The 17301-nt window shown below is 36.8% G+C and overlaps 1 protein-coding gene across 6 annotated transcripts in view; it reads right to left on the bottom strand.

Annotated features, from left to right (window-relative positions):
• Positions 1 to 17301, bottom strand: part of actn3b (actinin alpha 3b) — a 701279-nt gene that overhangs the window by 626632 nt on the left and 57346 nt on the right. For 2 of the 6 annotated variants that reach the window (XR_015494577.1, NM_205544.3), the window contains 7 exon segments: positions 15245 to 15395; positions 14176 to 14284; positions 11042 to 11182; positions 7510 to 7692; positions 5141 to 5275; positions 2458 to 2637; positions 903 to 1049 (listed from right to left, as the gene is read on the bottom strand). Coding sequence is in view for 1 of the 6 variants with exons in the window: in NM_205544.3 (NP_991107.2) it covers positions 903 to 1049; positions 2458 to 2637; positions 5141 to 5275; positions 7510 to 7692; positions 11042 to 11182; positions 14176 to 14284; positions 15245 to 15395 (1046 nt within the window). In the remaining 5 variants the exon portion in view is untranslated. 6 annotated transcript variants of the gene reach the window in all.

The following is a 17301-nucleotide window of genomic DNA, read 5'->3' as shown; positions in this document are numbered from 1 at the left end:
ACAAATACAGTACATTTTACATTTTATGATGAGCTTATAACAGTAAAAACAAAACAAACTAATTATAATCTAATTAATCTAATTACTAATCTGCATTTCAAAGGTGCCAGATTGATCTACATTTAATTAAAACATTTAACTTGAGTTTGCTTTTTTGTAGCTCAGCAATAAAATACAAAAATGGTTTTGTCAAATTAGAAATGGCGATCTCTGTGTTGAAGGCATTTGCCTCTAACCATCTTCTTCATTCTCACTCTGCTCTCAGATGGGATGGCAGGCCAAATCAGTGGTTACAATGGGCTAACTTTGGCCCGTGGGCCCTACTTTGGGCATCTCTGATTTAAAAAGTAGTTTAAAGCAGTGTTTCTCCACCACATTCCTGGAGGACCACCAGCTCTGCACATTTTTCATGTCTCCGTGACCAAACACACCTGATTCAGATCATCAGCTCATTAGCAGAGACTGACAGACCTGTAATGGGTGTGACAGACAAAGGAGACATCCAAAACATGCAGAGCTGGTGGTCGTCCAGGAACGTGGATGAGAAAGTGTTTAAAGTCTTTAAAGTGTTATTTCATATTTAATTTTTGTATTTCTCTACCTGAATTTGATTTGACTAGACTCTGAAAACCACAAAGCACTGTTTATTTCGATTTTTTTTTGCTCTATTTCATTTATCTATGCTTGTAATTTTGTTTGTTACATTTCATGCGTGATTCACTCCTCTACACAATCATGCAAATAGAGATATTCAAGTCATCTGGGGAAATTGTGTGTGTGTGTGTGTGTGTGTGTGTATATATATATATATATATATGTATATAAAAGTAAAATAAAATCAGATTTTTCCAGTATCAAGCAGCCTTAGCTCTGAATCTGGCTATGTGTGTCGTCTCACTGACCCTGTCGAAGTGGTTGAAGGAGGCTCTGAACTCGTTGAGCTGCTCCTGGCTGATGCCCTTTGCGTCGCGGGTCAGGATCTGGTTCTCCACCTCGTTGATGGTGCGAGCGATGGTGGTGAGCAGCTGCTCCCAGCCCACACGGATGTGCTGGAGGAGACATGGAGAAGTCATTCATTCATTCATTTTCCTTCACTTAGCTCCTTATTTATCAGGGGTCGTCACAGCAGAATGAACTGCCAATTATTACAGCATATGTTTTACGCAGCGGATTCCCTTTCCAGCCGCAACCCAGTATTGGGAAATTTGTATATCGATTTTCACAATAATTACTGGTTCAAAGCAGCTTTACAAATGGTGGTAATAAAGTTATGGTTATTAGTTAGCATAACTTTATTAATTACTAATGACTTTAACTAAAACCTGCAGTTAAAAACATAACCTGCAGTTATATAGCATAGGTGATGTCTATGTGTAGATGTTCAATGAAGTGTATTTGTGCATTAAGTGTGTGTTGTCCTTGAAGTACGAAACACAACAAAAAAAAAAAACTAAACAAAAAACTAAATAAAATAAAGAACAACTCAAAAAACACTAAACAAAAGCAAAACTAAAAACACTAAACAAAAGCAAAACTAAAACAAAACACTAAACAAAAAGAAAACCAAAAAAAAACAACACAAAAAATATAAAAAAGCAAAACTAAAAACAACACAAAAAACTAAAAACAAAACAAAAAACAACACAAAAAACACTAACAAAACAAAAAACAACCCAAAAAACACAAGACAAAACAAAAACCAACAAAAAACATAAAACAGCAAAACTAAAAATAAAACACTAAACAAAAACAAAACGGAAAAAAAAACACAAAAAACTAAAAACAAAACAAAAACAACACAAAACACTAAACAAAACAAAAAACAACACAAAAACATACAAAAGCAAAACTAAAAACTAAACAAAACACTAAACAAAAACAAAACAAAAAACACACAAAAAACTAAAACCTAAACAAAAAAAAACAAAAACACTAAACAAAACAAAAACAACACAAAAAACATAAAAAAGCAAAACTAAAAACAAAACAAAACACTAAACAAAAACCAAACCAAAAAAACCCACAAAAAAAACTAAAAACAAAAGCAAAACTAAAAACAAAACAAAAACACAAAACAAACCAAAAAAATGTATGTGTGTATGTGTGTGTGTGTGTGTGTGTGTGTGTGTGTTTATGACACATGTATCAGGACACAAATGTGTATAATGACATAGAGTGTGACACAGGTATTATAAGGTGATGTTGAATTAAGAAATTGCTGATGTCCCAATTTCTCCAGAAGCTCTGTTTTCAGAAAATAAAACTGCACATTTCCCTTTAAGGGGTAGGGTTATAGAAAATACAGTACAGTATAAAACAATTAAAACCTATAGAATGTCCCCACAATTCACAATAACAAACATCTGTATTTTTGTTTGTGTGCGTAGGTCTGTGTGTGTCACTCTTTATGTGTGTGTGTGTGTGTGTGTGTGTGTGTGTGTGTGTGCGTGTGTGTACCTCCATGGTGTAGTTGGTGTGTTTGTTGTCGAAGATGAGCGCCTCCTGAATGAGCTGGTGGTCTCCCTCCAGCTTGTCGATGTTGGATTTATAGTTGATGATGTTCTGCTCGTACTGCTTCAGGTTGTTCATCTGTTCCTCCAGAGAGCCGGCGATGTCCACCGACACATGACCGATCTCCTAATACAGCACAAAGACAGTTTGCAAAATATGCAGCTCAAGTTAGCAAATTAAGCTTGAAAAAATAACCCTGTTCACGTCAATTCAACTCACATTATATAAAACATTAAATATAAATATAATATAATTATTATCAATATATAAAAATATAATTAAATGTAAAAAAATTAAGCTGGATCTTGTATACATAAAATAAATTAAGTAATTTTTAAACTTATTTTGGTAAGTTAAAGTATCATTAAAACATATTTATATTTATTTAAAATATTTAATTTATTTATTTTGTTTGCACTTATGATTAATTAATCTGTTTGTTTTAGTAATCTTCAATCAAAGTCTGACCATTTGCTTCCTCGTTTGGAGTGGTGGTCTTTCTGTTTACATCAACCTGAGGGTTTCCATAGCAACTCTATATCAATATTTTAGCCCCACCCCTCTTATTATTAGTTTGTTATGAGGCAACGATGCACAAAATAAAGCCCCGCCTCCTACTCAATATTCATTTGAGTAGAGGGGTGCCGGAACAGATCAGAGTAACAGATCCAGCATGCTACCTGAGGATGTAGAGGTGTCGTGCACGAAAGTGGAGAGTGGGGGTTGGGGGGTGTAGGTCATAGCGGGGTGTTGGATAGCGTAGGGACGTCGCAGATGCAAGTTAAGAGCAGGGGCGGGGGTTGGTTGTCGTGAACAAAAGTAAAGAGGCTTGGGGAGTCACGGAACAAAGTGAAAGTGAACAGCGGGCGAGTGAGGAGGGGGATCGGTAAAATTAGGTGCCAGATCAGATTTCTGAGGTGGTGGATCCAGATCCATCATGTTCCGGCACAAATTAAGCCCTGGAAGTACATCAACATCCTAAAATGAAAGTCTCAGCAACTCTTGAGTTCATGTGGACACTTAAGGAACAGCAACACTAAAAACAGCATCATATTATAACCAAACTATAAACTGCTCATAATATAAAGAACTTTCATTAAACTTAAAGTTATACAGCTAAATTTATATTTATTTAGCTAGCTGGAAACAAAACATCTGTCATATTAAATTAACTTAATGTACTAAAATACATGATATTGCAGGGCTCGAAATTAACCTTTTTGCATGGCAGCACCGGTGCTCCTAACTTAAAAAATTTAGGCACATCAGCCAAAATTTAGTCGTACTTAAAAGCACCGTTACTACAAGTTTTATACAAACATACTTATTGCATTTGAAATCAACAGTAATCAAACTAACAAGGAAAAAAAAAAAAAATATATATATATATATATATATATATATATATATATATATATATGTGTATGTATGTATATATATATATATATATATATATATATATATATATATATATATATATATATATATATGCAAGCGTGAGGAAAATATGTCTCAACGAAATCCCGTTATCACAAGAAAATAGATTTTTATAACGTAACTGAGTGACCAAAAGATACATGGACCGCTCACCGGCCCTGCACACACTGCTTGACATGAATCTGTTAATGATATAACTGTGCTGTTCTCACGGGTGCTGCCTGATATTGCACTGATGCTTTTGACATACACTGTACCTTATTATATGCAGACGTCATGTTAATAGCAATATCTGTTTTTTTATGAGTAGTGATGTTAGTTCACTCAGTGCAAGCCTGTTTGCGATATTGTACATGGTGTTAAATTTGACATATAGCTGCCACTTGCACGGCGGACAGCATCTGGCGATTATATGAAGGATTAAACTGAACCTCTCGCGCTAGATGTGGCAAACAGTTACCTGAATATTCCATCCCACAGACTTTTCATAGCGGACTTGAAGCCAGAAGTCTTTTAAACACTCTTGGAAAAGTGTAGGTGGTGGATTAACATTCAGCACATGATCACTAGTAAAATGTCATTATTTGTAACTTTAGATGTCATGGTTTCTAAAACTAAATCTGTCAGTGTTATCTTCATTCTCATCTTCAGCGCTTTACAGTTTTTCGCGGTAGCAGCTCTCTCCGTCATCCCAAGCAAGAGGGCACTGACTGAGTGATTGACAGCTGATATTAACCAATCATTCGCGTTCAGTGCAAGAGCAGTGGTGGGCCAATAAGAAGAGCGTGAAGGCGGGGCAAGCATTACAGACTTGGCTTTGTTTACTGCAGCAAGTTGACATGACAACTGTTTTAAACCATTCCCGAGCGCTGCGTTTAAATAAGGGCTAAAATGACACTAAAATTCAACTAAGGGTAAGAAAAAAATACTATTTATCAGTCCGTCAAAGAGTTTGCAGGGACATGCTTTTGATATTTGCATCCCATAATGACCTTTTCTCAAAACATTTGGTATTATTTGCTTCAACACTTGTGTTGAAACAAAAAATATTGTAATGTTTTCATCTCATTGTTCTCATAAAATAGTAACAATCAGACATCGGTAGAATGTAGCAGATTTTTGCTATTTTATTTCCTAGCACTGAAGCTCCTATGATTTCCTTCAGTCTTGTAGACTCTTGAGAACATCTCACCTCCATCTTGGTCTGAATCCAGGGTCCGATGATGTTTGCCTGAGCCGCAAACGAGCGTCTCAGCCTCTCGTTGGCCTGTTGCCTGGCAACCTCCTCCTGCAGCATCTGGTCTCTGAGGGGAACCAGCTGCTTGACCTGCAGGGGTCGACAGACCAGAGTCACAGCTCAGCTTAAATTTCTGTCCATTTAAATGTCATTTTGAAATGTATTTGACATGTTGACTATATATATATATATATATATATATATATATATATATATATATATATATATAGGTCCAAAAACATTTCTTCCATATTTGTAATGAAAATTATTATTATTTTTTTTTTTTAAATAAGAAATGTCCCCATTTGTTATGATTCATATAGAGAATTTAATTTACTGGCATACAGTGTAAGTCAGAGTTATTCGCCCTCCTGTGATTTTTTTTTTTCTTTATTTTTCAAATATTTCCTAAATTACGTTTATCAGATTCAGGAATTTTCCACAGTATTACCTCTAATATTTTTTCTTCTGGAGAAAGTCTTCATTTTGACTAGAATCAAAGCAGTTTTTAGTTTTTTTAAAGGTTAATATAGTAAGGTGTGTCATGGTGTCTTGTCTTTTATTTTGTAATTTAGTCTTGTCCTCCTGTTTCCTGCTCTGTTTCCTGTGTATGTGTGTCATGTTTTCATTGGTTGATTTAGGCTGTTTCTCAATTCCAATAACGCAGAGAACGGACTTGTGGAGACCGGTCTTGCCAGGTCACCACGGAAGAATGAACTCGGGAGACCACGAGGGCAGAGAACGCGTCCTGTGAGAAATAAGATACTGCGTTCTTCTTGATGGTCACACGACCTTCACGCATTTTTAATGTAAAATTATTTAAACTTTACAGCATTCATACAACGATTTATTGATCCCCCCATTTCACAATATATACTCTGTTTCTTCCCTCAGGCAATCCATCTCATGAACACTTGATAATTATATTTGTGGAACAAACATCACTACTTGCCATACACTTTTATACACATATACACTTATTTAACAACACACTTTACATGCCAATTTGGCCATAACAGCTGCACATATAACATTGTATATAGTAATACAGCTCTACATACACTTGTCTATTTGTATATTTTACATTCACTTCTTACTGCTTTTTTATATATTTATTATCTGTTTATTGTCCTGTCTCTGTAATTCTGTTGCACTGTAGAAGCTCCGTCACAAAAACAAATTCCTTGTATGTGCAAACATACCTGGCAATAAAGCTCTTTCTGATTCTGATTCTGCATAAAGACTTCACAAATTTACGCTGCACAATTTCAATAAAACTGATTTTAATACGAATTTCATCAAATAAACACCCTTAATGTGTTTGTCTTTCTAAAGATTTTCATAGTAATGTTTATATTCACTTTTTCATTTAGGGAAACTCTTGAGGTAAATAAGTCATTTCTCTGAACTTTAATAATAAACCTATATAAAATGCTGCGCTTCCCACCTCCAGTCGCAATGACTTCTGGGACTTCTAGAGCGAGTTCAGTGCTCAAGTCTGCATCCATGCATCATCAATATCAAGAACACATACGGGAACCTTCACGTGTGCTTCGTTCTCTGACATTACATGAGAACACAAGAACGGAAGATCGCTGAAAAACGCATATTGAGAAACAGCCTCAGTCTAGTGTCTTGTTCTTCATCTTTGCAACTCTCTGGTTTCTCTTTGGTTGTTTCATGTCATGTGATCTTTAGTGTTTGATATATATATTTACCGTCATGTTTCCTTGTTCTTTGTCTAGCATTGTTTATGTAATCTCTGGTGGTGAGTTTGTTCGGTTTTTGCTTTGCCATGTGAAGCCATGAGTTTATTTTGGGTTATAATCATGTTTTGTCTCACATTACAAATATTATTAGCCCTGTTATTTAACCGCTGTTATACAGTGACTTGCCTAATTAACCGAGTTAAGCCTTTAACTGTCACTTTAAGCTGAATACTAGTATCTTGAAGAATATCTAACATATAATGTTATGTGCTGTCATCATGGCAAAGATAAAAGAAATCAGTTATTAGAAATGAGTTATTAAAACTATTATGCTTAGAAATGTGATGAAAGGAAAAAAAAAATCTTTCTGTAACACAGAAATTGGGGGAAACGATATTCAGGAAGGCTAATAATTCTGACTGTATATATTTGGATATCGGGTTCTAAATATATCAGTTATTGGTATTGCGAAAAATTTCCCAATTGGTGCAATCACTAAAAGTTACTGATTTGGCTAAAAACAGCTCTGTTGAATACAACACTGTTATTATTTAGCACAGTTCAGTTCAAGATTTGTACAGTCTGTGTGTGTGTGTGTGTTTACTCTGTACTCACAGCCTCCCATTTGTTGGTGATGTCCTGTGGGCTGAGCACTGAGTATGGATTGACTCCGACCAGCTTGATGCCGTAGGTTTGAGCGATCTTCACGATCTCGTTCTGGATGCCCATCACGGCCATTCGCTCCTTATCGGCCTCGGGAAGAGTGGCTTTAAACTGGTCGTGAGCTGTGATCAGACTCTGATGGACAAAGGGAGATTCAAACAATTAACAAAAAAAAAAACACAACCATAGAGTAGCCCCTCCCCCTTTTTTTAAACAAAAATGCTCGCAGCTGTCAATCATTATTGGTGGGCGGGGGACCGCACTCCTACGTAAAGTTGCGGTCGATCTGAAAGCTGCTCCAATTGGTCCATCGTTTTTATGTTGTTAAATAAAAAAAAGGACTGGGTGTGTTTATATCACCCCAATATGACAGTATATACACTATACTTACACACATGTATGTCCAAACAGCTTGAAAAGTAGATTTTTCACCATAGGTGCCCTTTAAAGTTAGTCTCTGTGTGCGGTTGACACAAACTCCATTAATTAATCTGCCTCGTTATTATGGAGGTACTTGGAGAGACTTTTTTTTTTTAATCTGAGGTGGTACTTGATAAAAACAAATTTGAGAACCACTGCTTTAGAGGAGTCAAAAACTTACATACAGCACCTTTTAGACTAACATAGTGATAGTAACATCTAAAAAAAAAAAGGGTTTATATTTCACATGGACTTTAAATCTATAAGATCTATTCACATGACAAGCAAAATGACATCTTCAGCATTTCTTTCTGGTTTAAAGGTTCAGGACACCCCGGAGAACTTTTTTTTTTGGATTAACAGATGTGTGTGTGTTGAGCATCAGTTAAGACAATGTTAGCAGCTGTCAGCTTTAATTGTGGGGAAAACTGGATAATTTTGAGCTTTTGTCAGCTAATTTCAGCTTCCGGGTTTAAAATGATTTTTGGGGCGGGATCAAAATCGGCGACGTAGCGCAGAACTGCAAGTGCAATGATGACGCGTCGGTTTCTCATTATTATTCATAGCGGAGTTTTCTTATCCTATGAGAAGAGCCGGCTGCTTAATTATTCATCAGACCTGACAGACCTGCCAGTGTCAAGCTGAGAGACACGGAAACCACTGCACAGTATTTAGCCGTTCATGAAGGCTCATATGTGTTTGTTTCCATCATCCACGGGGTTTGTTGCATGTTTTCCCCCGCGATCTTGTCAGAGTCGATCATACAGCAAAGCTGTGTGTGTGCTGCAAGCATATTTGTCGGGAGAGCAGCCCGAGAATTAGAGAATGGCGGACGCTGTCTTTTGTCAGGAGTTCGTTCACATTCAGACACATCATTGTGCTGCTGTGTTTGCCTAAATCCTCTATATTACCAGCAGGGCTAATGGTTAAAATAGACGGGTCAGGAGACCTGCTGCACTGAGTCTGCTGGATACGGGGATTGAGGGAGAATCCTCATTTATAGTGTTTACATGAACACACTTATCTTTATAATGATATAAATTGTTGTTGTCTGTATATGAAATTACAAATAACAAATGTAGCAGGGCATTAAATCACTGTTCATTTCTTTGCATTTTAACTTTGTAAACTATAAACTCATGCGTCTCCTCTTTGTGTCTCATTTTGTAAGCTAGCTGACAACAACAGTTATTCGCTCCCCTTCTCCCCTGCTGGCCACGCCCACTCCTGCCCGATGCTCGCGGAGCTCCACGCCCATTAATCATGCATCTTTTGAAAAAATTCTGAAGTAGACTTTAACCGAAAGAGGGGGGTGTCATGGCCCTTTAAAATGAAAATGTGCAGCTAATTTTCGTCTTGTTTTTCCAGTGAATGTATATTTAAAACATTTATTCTCATTTCAATTATCAGTAAACTTCTTAATCATAGTTGATTCTCTAAAAAACGTAAACGCTGACTCTGCACAGCATAGCAGTTTCTGCGGCATGAGCACAGAAAACAGCGTATTTTTCTGGGTCATTCACTATTGCCTTTATAAATTATAAAATGATTATTCAGAAGAGAGTGTGCCGTTTCTGCCGCTGCGTGTGGAAAATGAAGGTCTTTTATGCAGTAATGGCCGAGGTGTCCTTCATAAAAGCCTGTGCTGCACATGATTGTGCTGATGAATAGGTTTGCGGTGCATTACAGTGTTTTCTGCATCAGTGACAAAAATAGACGCAGCAACAAAGTTCAACTCGCACCTGCAATGCAAAGATTAATGTGGGCGCAGAAATGATTATCTGCTGCTATCACTAGCGCACGACATTTAAAAGAAGATTTCACAAAACTTTTAACTCAAATACACAAGCATGCTCCATCTTTGAAACCACTGAAGTAGAGTGAATATTGCCAGAGGACAAACATGAAGCCGTTTTCTTTTTCAGGGTGAATGCTGTGTTGTAGTCAAAACTGCATCATATTATGGACGTGACATTTTATTCTCGCTTTAATTTAAACTTGCATCTCAACATACTATGGAAGCTTTTTGCTGGTGCTGTTTATGATTATTCTTGACTAATCACATACAAAAAAGTCTGTAATTAAATAATATATCTGTGTGTACTGTCTATATACACACTACCTGACAACAGTCTTCCAAGTTTTAGGAACAACAAATAATAACTTGACTTCTAGTTGATCATTTGGTATCAGACGTGGCTTATATAGAAGGCAAAGGCCTCTAGATGACGCTTATTTTACCACAATAAAATATGATCATGCCTTGATTATTAATGGTTTAATTAAGACAGTAAGGTCTGACTTTGCTTTGTCACTGAACAGAAATAATGTCCGGTATAAACAGAATGAATATTGTGTCTGACTCCATCATGAGCTTGGAGGACTGCATAAATACATCTCTGCAATGACTCAAATCACTGATTAATAAAGTCATCTGGAATGGCAAAGACAGCAGGACTCCCAGAGTTCATCAAGAGTCTTTGGATTCATCTTCAATGCCTCTTTCTTCATCTTACCCCAGACATGCTCAATAATGTTCATGTCTGGTAACAGGGCTGGCCAATCCTGGAGCAGCTTGACCTTCTTTGCTTTCAGGAGCTTTGATGATGAGGCTGAAGTATGAGGAGCGCTATCCTGTGGTTTGTAATGTAATGGGCAGCACAGATGTCTTGATACCTCAGGCTGTTGATGTTGCCATCCACTCTGCAGATCTCTCGCACGCCCCCATACTGAATGTAACCCCAAACCATGATTTCTCCTTCACCAAACTTGACTGATTTCTGTTAGAATCTTGGCTCCATGCGGGTTCCAGTAGGTCTTGTGCAGTATTTGTGATGATTGAGATTCAGTTCAACTGTGATTCATCAGAAAAATTGACCTTCTGCCACTTTTCCAAATGACAAACTAGAAGTCGACTTATTATCTGTTGCTCTTGCAACTGGGATTCACGACAAGACTTACTCAGGTAGTATGTATATTTTTACATATGGAACACAACACGTAGAGACAACTCATAATTGCTAGTCATATTTGTTGAATTATGTGCTTTTCACAAGCTGCTGACCTGGATTTCCTCGATGCTGTGCACGATGAACATGTCCTGCAGATCCTCAATGGCTCCGTCCATCCAGTTGTTGAAGGGAGCTGCTCTCTTGGCGAACTCCAGGTACAGCTGATCAATCGTCTCCCAAAGCTTTTCTACACGCTGGGGGTGGGCATAAGGACAGAATCAGCTTTAGCCATACACAAAAACATTTTTAAAAGCTTTCCTTGTAAAGTTTCTGCATTGAGGATGACTGGAATCCTAGATATACATTTGGGTGATGCTGGAATTGCCGGTACATTTTTACAGGTTTGTATAATAACACCAATTATATCAAGTTATCTCTTAAAATCATGTTTGTTTGTGTATTTAGGGATATTTTGTCTAGAAATATTACCTCAAAGACTCCAAAATTTCCCCTTTCATGGTGTCTGCCTGCCATCATACATTCAGCTTCAATTATTTAATAATTAAGTTTAACTTTCATCTTCATTTTCTTTGTTTAATCTACTAAATTGCATGACACGTTTCTTGCTCTATTATTCATCATTTCAGTATTAAAAAAGAAAATGTTGTCTGTCGCTATGTTGTCAACTTTGTTACATTGCTTATAAAAAGGCATGACAATCTTCGCTGGTGGGAAACTCTGGAAGGCATTGAGGCGTCGTTTATTCTTTTCTCATTCATTAGTCCAAAATGTTCAGTATACTAATAGTAGTTTTATTATGTGTCAACTCTGATATTTCATTGAATTTCTAATTCACTCTTTAAAAACTATAATATGATGAAAATAAGATAAAATGTATTTGAGTTTGAGGTTAGCATCTTGAGCTATGACACAAAAAACTGTTATTGTCAACTCCGTTACTGTCAACTCCACCGCTACCATCAACTCGGTTATGGTCAACTCCGTTATGGTTAACTCTTTTGTTGTCAATTCTGTTACCGTAAACTCTGTTACAGTCAACTCCCCCATTACCACCAACCCGGTTATGGTCAACTCCGTTATGGTCAACTCTGTTGTTGTCAATTCTGTTACTGTCAACTCTGTTACAGTCAACTCCACCATTACCACCAACCCGGTTATGGTCATCTCTGTTATAGTCAACTCGGTTACCATCAACTCCGCCGTTACCATCAACTCGGTTATGGTTGTCAACTCAGTTACTGCCAACTCCAACTCCAACTTACAGTCAACTCCACCATTACCATCAACTTGGGAACCAATAACTCCATTACAGTCATCTCCACTATTACCATCAACTGGGTTATGGTCAACTACGTTACCGTCAATTCCGTTACAGTTCACTCCACCATTACCATCAATTCAAGTATGGTCAAGTCCGTTACAGTTAACTCCACCATTATCATCAACTCAGTTATGGTCAACTCCATTACAGTTAACTCCACCATTACCATCAACTTGCTTTTGGTCAACTCTGTCAGCTCCGTTACTGTCAACTCTGTTACCATCAGTTCCGTCACCGTTAACTCTGTTACCATTACTCTCAACTCTGTTACTGTCAACTTCGTTACCGTCAACTCCATTAATATCAATTTCTTTACCATCAAATCAATTACCATCAACTCCATTACAATCAACTCCATTACCGTTACTTTAAAGTCAACTCCGTTACCATTACTGTCAACTTTGTTACTGTCAACTCCGTAACCATCAACTCCGTTAACATCAATTCCGTTACTGTCAAATCAATTATGATCAACTCCATTAGGTCAACTCTATTACAGTCAACTTTATTACAGTCAACTCTATTACCGTTACTTTAATGTCAACTTCGTTACCATTACTGTCAACTGTGTTACTGTCAACTATGTTACTGTCAACTCCGTTACCGTCAACTCCGTTACCGTCAACTCCGTTACCGTCAACTCCATTAACATAAATTCTGTTACCGTCAAATCAATTACCATCAACTCCATTACGTCAACTCTATTACAATCAACTACATTACCATTACTTTAATGTCAACTCCGTTACCATTACTGTCAACTTTGTTACCGTCAACTTTGTTACTGTCAAATTTGTTACTGTCAACTCCGTAACCATCAACTCCGTTAATATCAATTCTGTTTTCTGTCAAATCAATTACGATCAACTCCATTACGTCAACTCTATTACTGTTATTTTAATGTCAACTCCGTTACCATTTCTGTCAACTTTGTTACTGTCAACTTTGTTAGTCAACTCCGTAACCATCAACTCCGTTAACATCAATTCCGTTTTCTGTCAAATCAATTACGATCAACTCCATTATGTCAACTCTATTACCGTTACTTTAATGTCAACTCCGTTACCATTTCTGTCAACTATGTTACTGTCAACTTTGTTACTATCAATTTTGTTACCGTCAACTCCATTACCGTCAACTCCATTAACATCTATTCCGTTAGCGTCAAATCAATTATCATCAACTCCATTACGTCAACTCTATTAAATTCAACTCTATTACAGTTACTTTAATGTCAACTCCGTTACTGTCAACTATGCTACCGTCAACTGTTACTGCCAACTTCGTTACTGTCAACTCCATTACCATCAGCTTCATTACCCTCAACTCCGTTACCGCCAACTCTGTTACTCCCAACTCCATACATTTACTGTTAACTCAGTTACCATCAACTCTGTTACGTTCAACTCTGTTACTCTAAACTCCCTTACTTTACTGTCAATTATGTTACTGTCAATTCCATTACTGTCAATTCATTACCATCAACTCTGTTACTGTCACCACAACTCCATTACTTTACTGTCAACTCCATTACTGTCAACTTTATTACCGTAAACTCTGTTACTGTACTGTCAACTCCATTACCGTAAACTCTGTTACTGTATTTTCAACTCCATTACCGTAAACTCTGTTACAGTCAATTTTGATAGTCAACTCTGTTATTGTCAGCTCTGTTACTATAAACTTCGTTATTTTAACCTTATTTTTACTGTCGTTATTGTCACAAACATATTCAAGCATTTGGCTATATTGTACATCAAGAATTATTCTTTTTATTAATGGATTCAGTTTATTGTAAATTATACATTTAATGTATACTATTTCAGTTCAAGGTAAATTCATAGAAAATGTACCCATAATTCTGGAATGAGTCTAATATAGGGTAAGTATAATGAGTTTGTGCACCTCCAGAGAATCTCTCCTCTTCTGGGTCAGGGTCCCCAGATTGTCCCACTGGTCACAGATGCCCTGACAGCGAGCGTTCACTGTAGCAGCATCATGATAGTCTAATTCACTACACAGAGAGAAAGATAAATTGAATTGATCACATTTCACCCCAAATCAAAAAGAAAACAGCATTAAAAAAAGCATATCTTACCGTTAAGTAATAACTTAAAATCTTTATCAATGTATTTCACTTCCCTTTCTATTCAAAGTTAGCTTATTTTAGCTTATAAATGTATACTTTTACATTGATGAATAATGAAATTTAACCAGGAGTACACAGTTTTTCTTCTGCAATTATAAATATGATTACTGTTAGTTTACAAGTCATTTACTTCTAGCCCACTTTTTGGTTCATTATTGTAAAACAGGGTCGGGAATCGAAAATAGATTCCAATTCTGGAATCGAATAGATTAAGAATCAGATACTTGATATGAAATTAAAATTTCGATTCCTCTTATCGTTTAGTGTACGTGCGCACATTTTTATTTTTACACTTGAAAGTCTGGCAGGAACTTAGGGCACCTTGAATTAGCTATAATCTAAACATTAGGTGGACCGCAACGTGCTCAAAGGGCTACATGTAGTGAAAAACAAAGGCAAAGCGAAGTGTAATTATTGCAATATATGATGTGTTGCAAGCAGCACGTCGCGACCAGCATGACAAATCATCTGCTGTTGGTTTACGAACATCAAAATACAAGAATGCACCACGTTAGATTAATTGTGCATCCAGGTGAAACCAGCAAATGTTGTGCTAAAATGTCTTGTTTTAATTTGAACAAAATTCTCTTTCTTTTACTGATAAAGACAGATACTTTCAATGCTAATTCTCATCATTTCGTATAAATTCAAATTACTTTCTGACTTATTTAAATAACTTTAAAGTAATAAGAATTAGAGTGGAGAACAATAATCATGAAAACAACAAGAAAGCAATGCTTCTGTTTCTCATGCACGTCATGATTTTGAGCTAAAACGTGACCCGGAAATGATTTTGAGAGTTGATTTTTGTTTGTTTTTGTTTACTTCAGCTCTTGAGCGATGGCTGCAATCTGCTCCACGCGGTCCTGATGAGCGGCCAGATCGCTCTCGAACGCCTCGTGTTTCCTCATCAGAGCCCGGATCTCCATCAGAGAGGCCGTCTCATAGTCCTTCTGGGACAGCAGGTGCTCCTTTCCTGAAAAACACACACAAACACACCAATAAATCAGACACTCGTAAAACTCTTCTGACTCAAACTCCAAACCACTTATAGATTTAAACTCGTAGATTGCTTAGAGTGTGACAGAAATTTAAGAAAATTATTAGTATTATTAATTAATTTTTAAAATGTATTAGTTAAACTTTAAAAAATCCATAAATTAAACATAAGAAAATTGTATATATTTGTAACGAAGTTTACGGCCCTTTGGCCGCCGGGAAGAAGGAGGCGGAGAACCGACGCAGGTTTAAAATATTTATTAATAACAATGACCAAACCAAAACCAACTAAACCACTAACCAAAACAAACCAAAACAAACGGACGGCAGCTCCTCACGGAGACTGCCGTCAAACTGAAAGCAAAAGTAAAATAAGTCCGGGCCCGATCCTCTCTCGGCTTCCTCTGCCATCGGTCCTCCTTTTATGGTCCAGAGCTCCTTCCGTGGGATCCGAGGCAGGTGCGCACCGCAGGTGTATCCACTTACGCGGTGGCCTCACCCCGTTCCCACGGCTCTCGGCCACGCCCCCTCGCCACAATATTCTATTATTATTTTAAAAATGTATTATGGATTGATTAAATCGCATCTAATAACACATGAAGTGCACAAAGTGTGACGCTTCCTTCAACAATTTCAATACGGTTTCCCAGATCCAAAGAGAGAGAGAGTTCAACTCCATTGACTCCAATAGAAAGTTTTTTCAACAGCAATTGTGGCTCTTGGAGCTACTCAATAGTTCCCGGAAGTTAGCATTTAGAGCTATTTAGAGTTACTGCTGAAGACGGCTGGTTTTACACTTGAAAAGTACAAAGCTTCTGAAATTAAGTTTGTGTTAGTTTTAACGTGAATTTAATTAATCATGAAACCTATTGAGTCTATATTAACCGCATGATGATCCAACATTTTGGAGTTATGTTTTCGCAGCTCTCTCTCTCACTGGGTCTGGCTAGGGCTGCATGGTATTGGAAAAATCTGACATAGCAATATTTTCTTTTACTGTCATATATATTGTGATATCAATATAATTTCACCAGATGAATTGACTAGCTGTATTTGGAAACAGTTCATTAATTTGGATAGATTTAGATGATAAGGTATTTTTCTATGCATAAGTTATAATAAATTACAAGCAAATATAAATACAACAGAGCAGTGAAAAAGTGAAATAACAGCGCTTTATGGTTTTCTGCAGAGTCTTCAGTATTCAGGAACAAAAATTTTACAGTTACACATAGAATAACATGGTCATCATTTTAGAAACAATTATAAAATAACAATAATAATATTTCATTATACCTTTATCGTTTAATATTAAGGGCTCTATTTTGATGATCCATGCGCAAAATGCAAAGCGCAGCGCGTAAACGTATTCAGGGCGTGTCAGAATCCACTTTTGCTAATATAAGGACGGAAAAATCCGCTTTGCGCCGCTTATTTTATAATGAGTTATAGGTGTGTTTTGAGAATAAACCAATCAGAGTCTCATCTCCCATTCCCTTTAAGAGTCAGCTGCGTCACACCATGGTGCAATTGCTATTTACATGACGACTTTGTAAGTGGAAAAACTGAACATTTCACTAGCAAGAAAACAGTTAAACAGAGTATCTACAGTGCGAGAATGAGAGATGAGCCTCCTCATTATCTACTATCACTTTCGCTCTCGTGGATAGAGAAACCTTTACGCACAGACATCCATTAGCCTATAAATAATTAATTTCGCTTGTTAAGCGCAAAGATTTGTTTCAAAACTATTTCTAAATTCAGTTCTAATTTCCAGCAAACGAATAAATGAACAATAATAACTAAGAGTGGTCAAAAACCTGAGTTATATCCTAAAACACATGCCATGCCCCATATGGTCTAAAACCTGACAGGTGGGCAAA

This window comes from Danio rerio, chromosome 7 (genome assembly GCF_052040795.2).
Source record: "Danio rerio strain M-AB ecotype USA chromosome 7, GRCz13ab, whole genome shotgun sequence".
In the NCBI taxonomy this organism is placed as follows: domain Eukaryota; kingdom Metazoa; phylum Chordata; class Actinopteri; order Cypriniformes; family Danionidae; genus Danio; species Danio rerio.
This window is presented reverse-complemented; position numbering and strand designations above follow the sequence as displayed.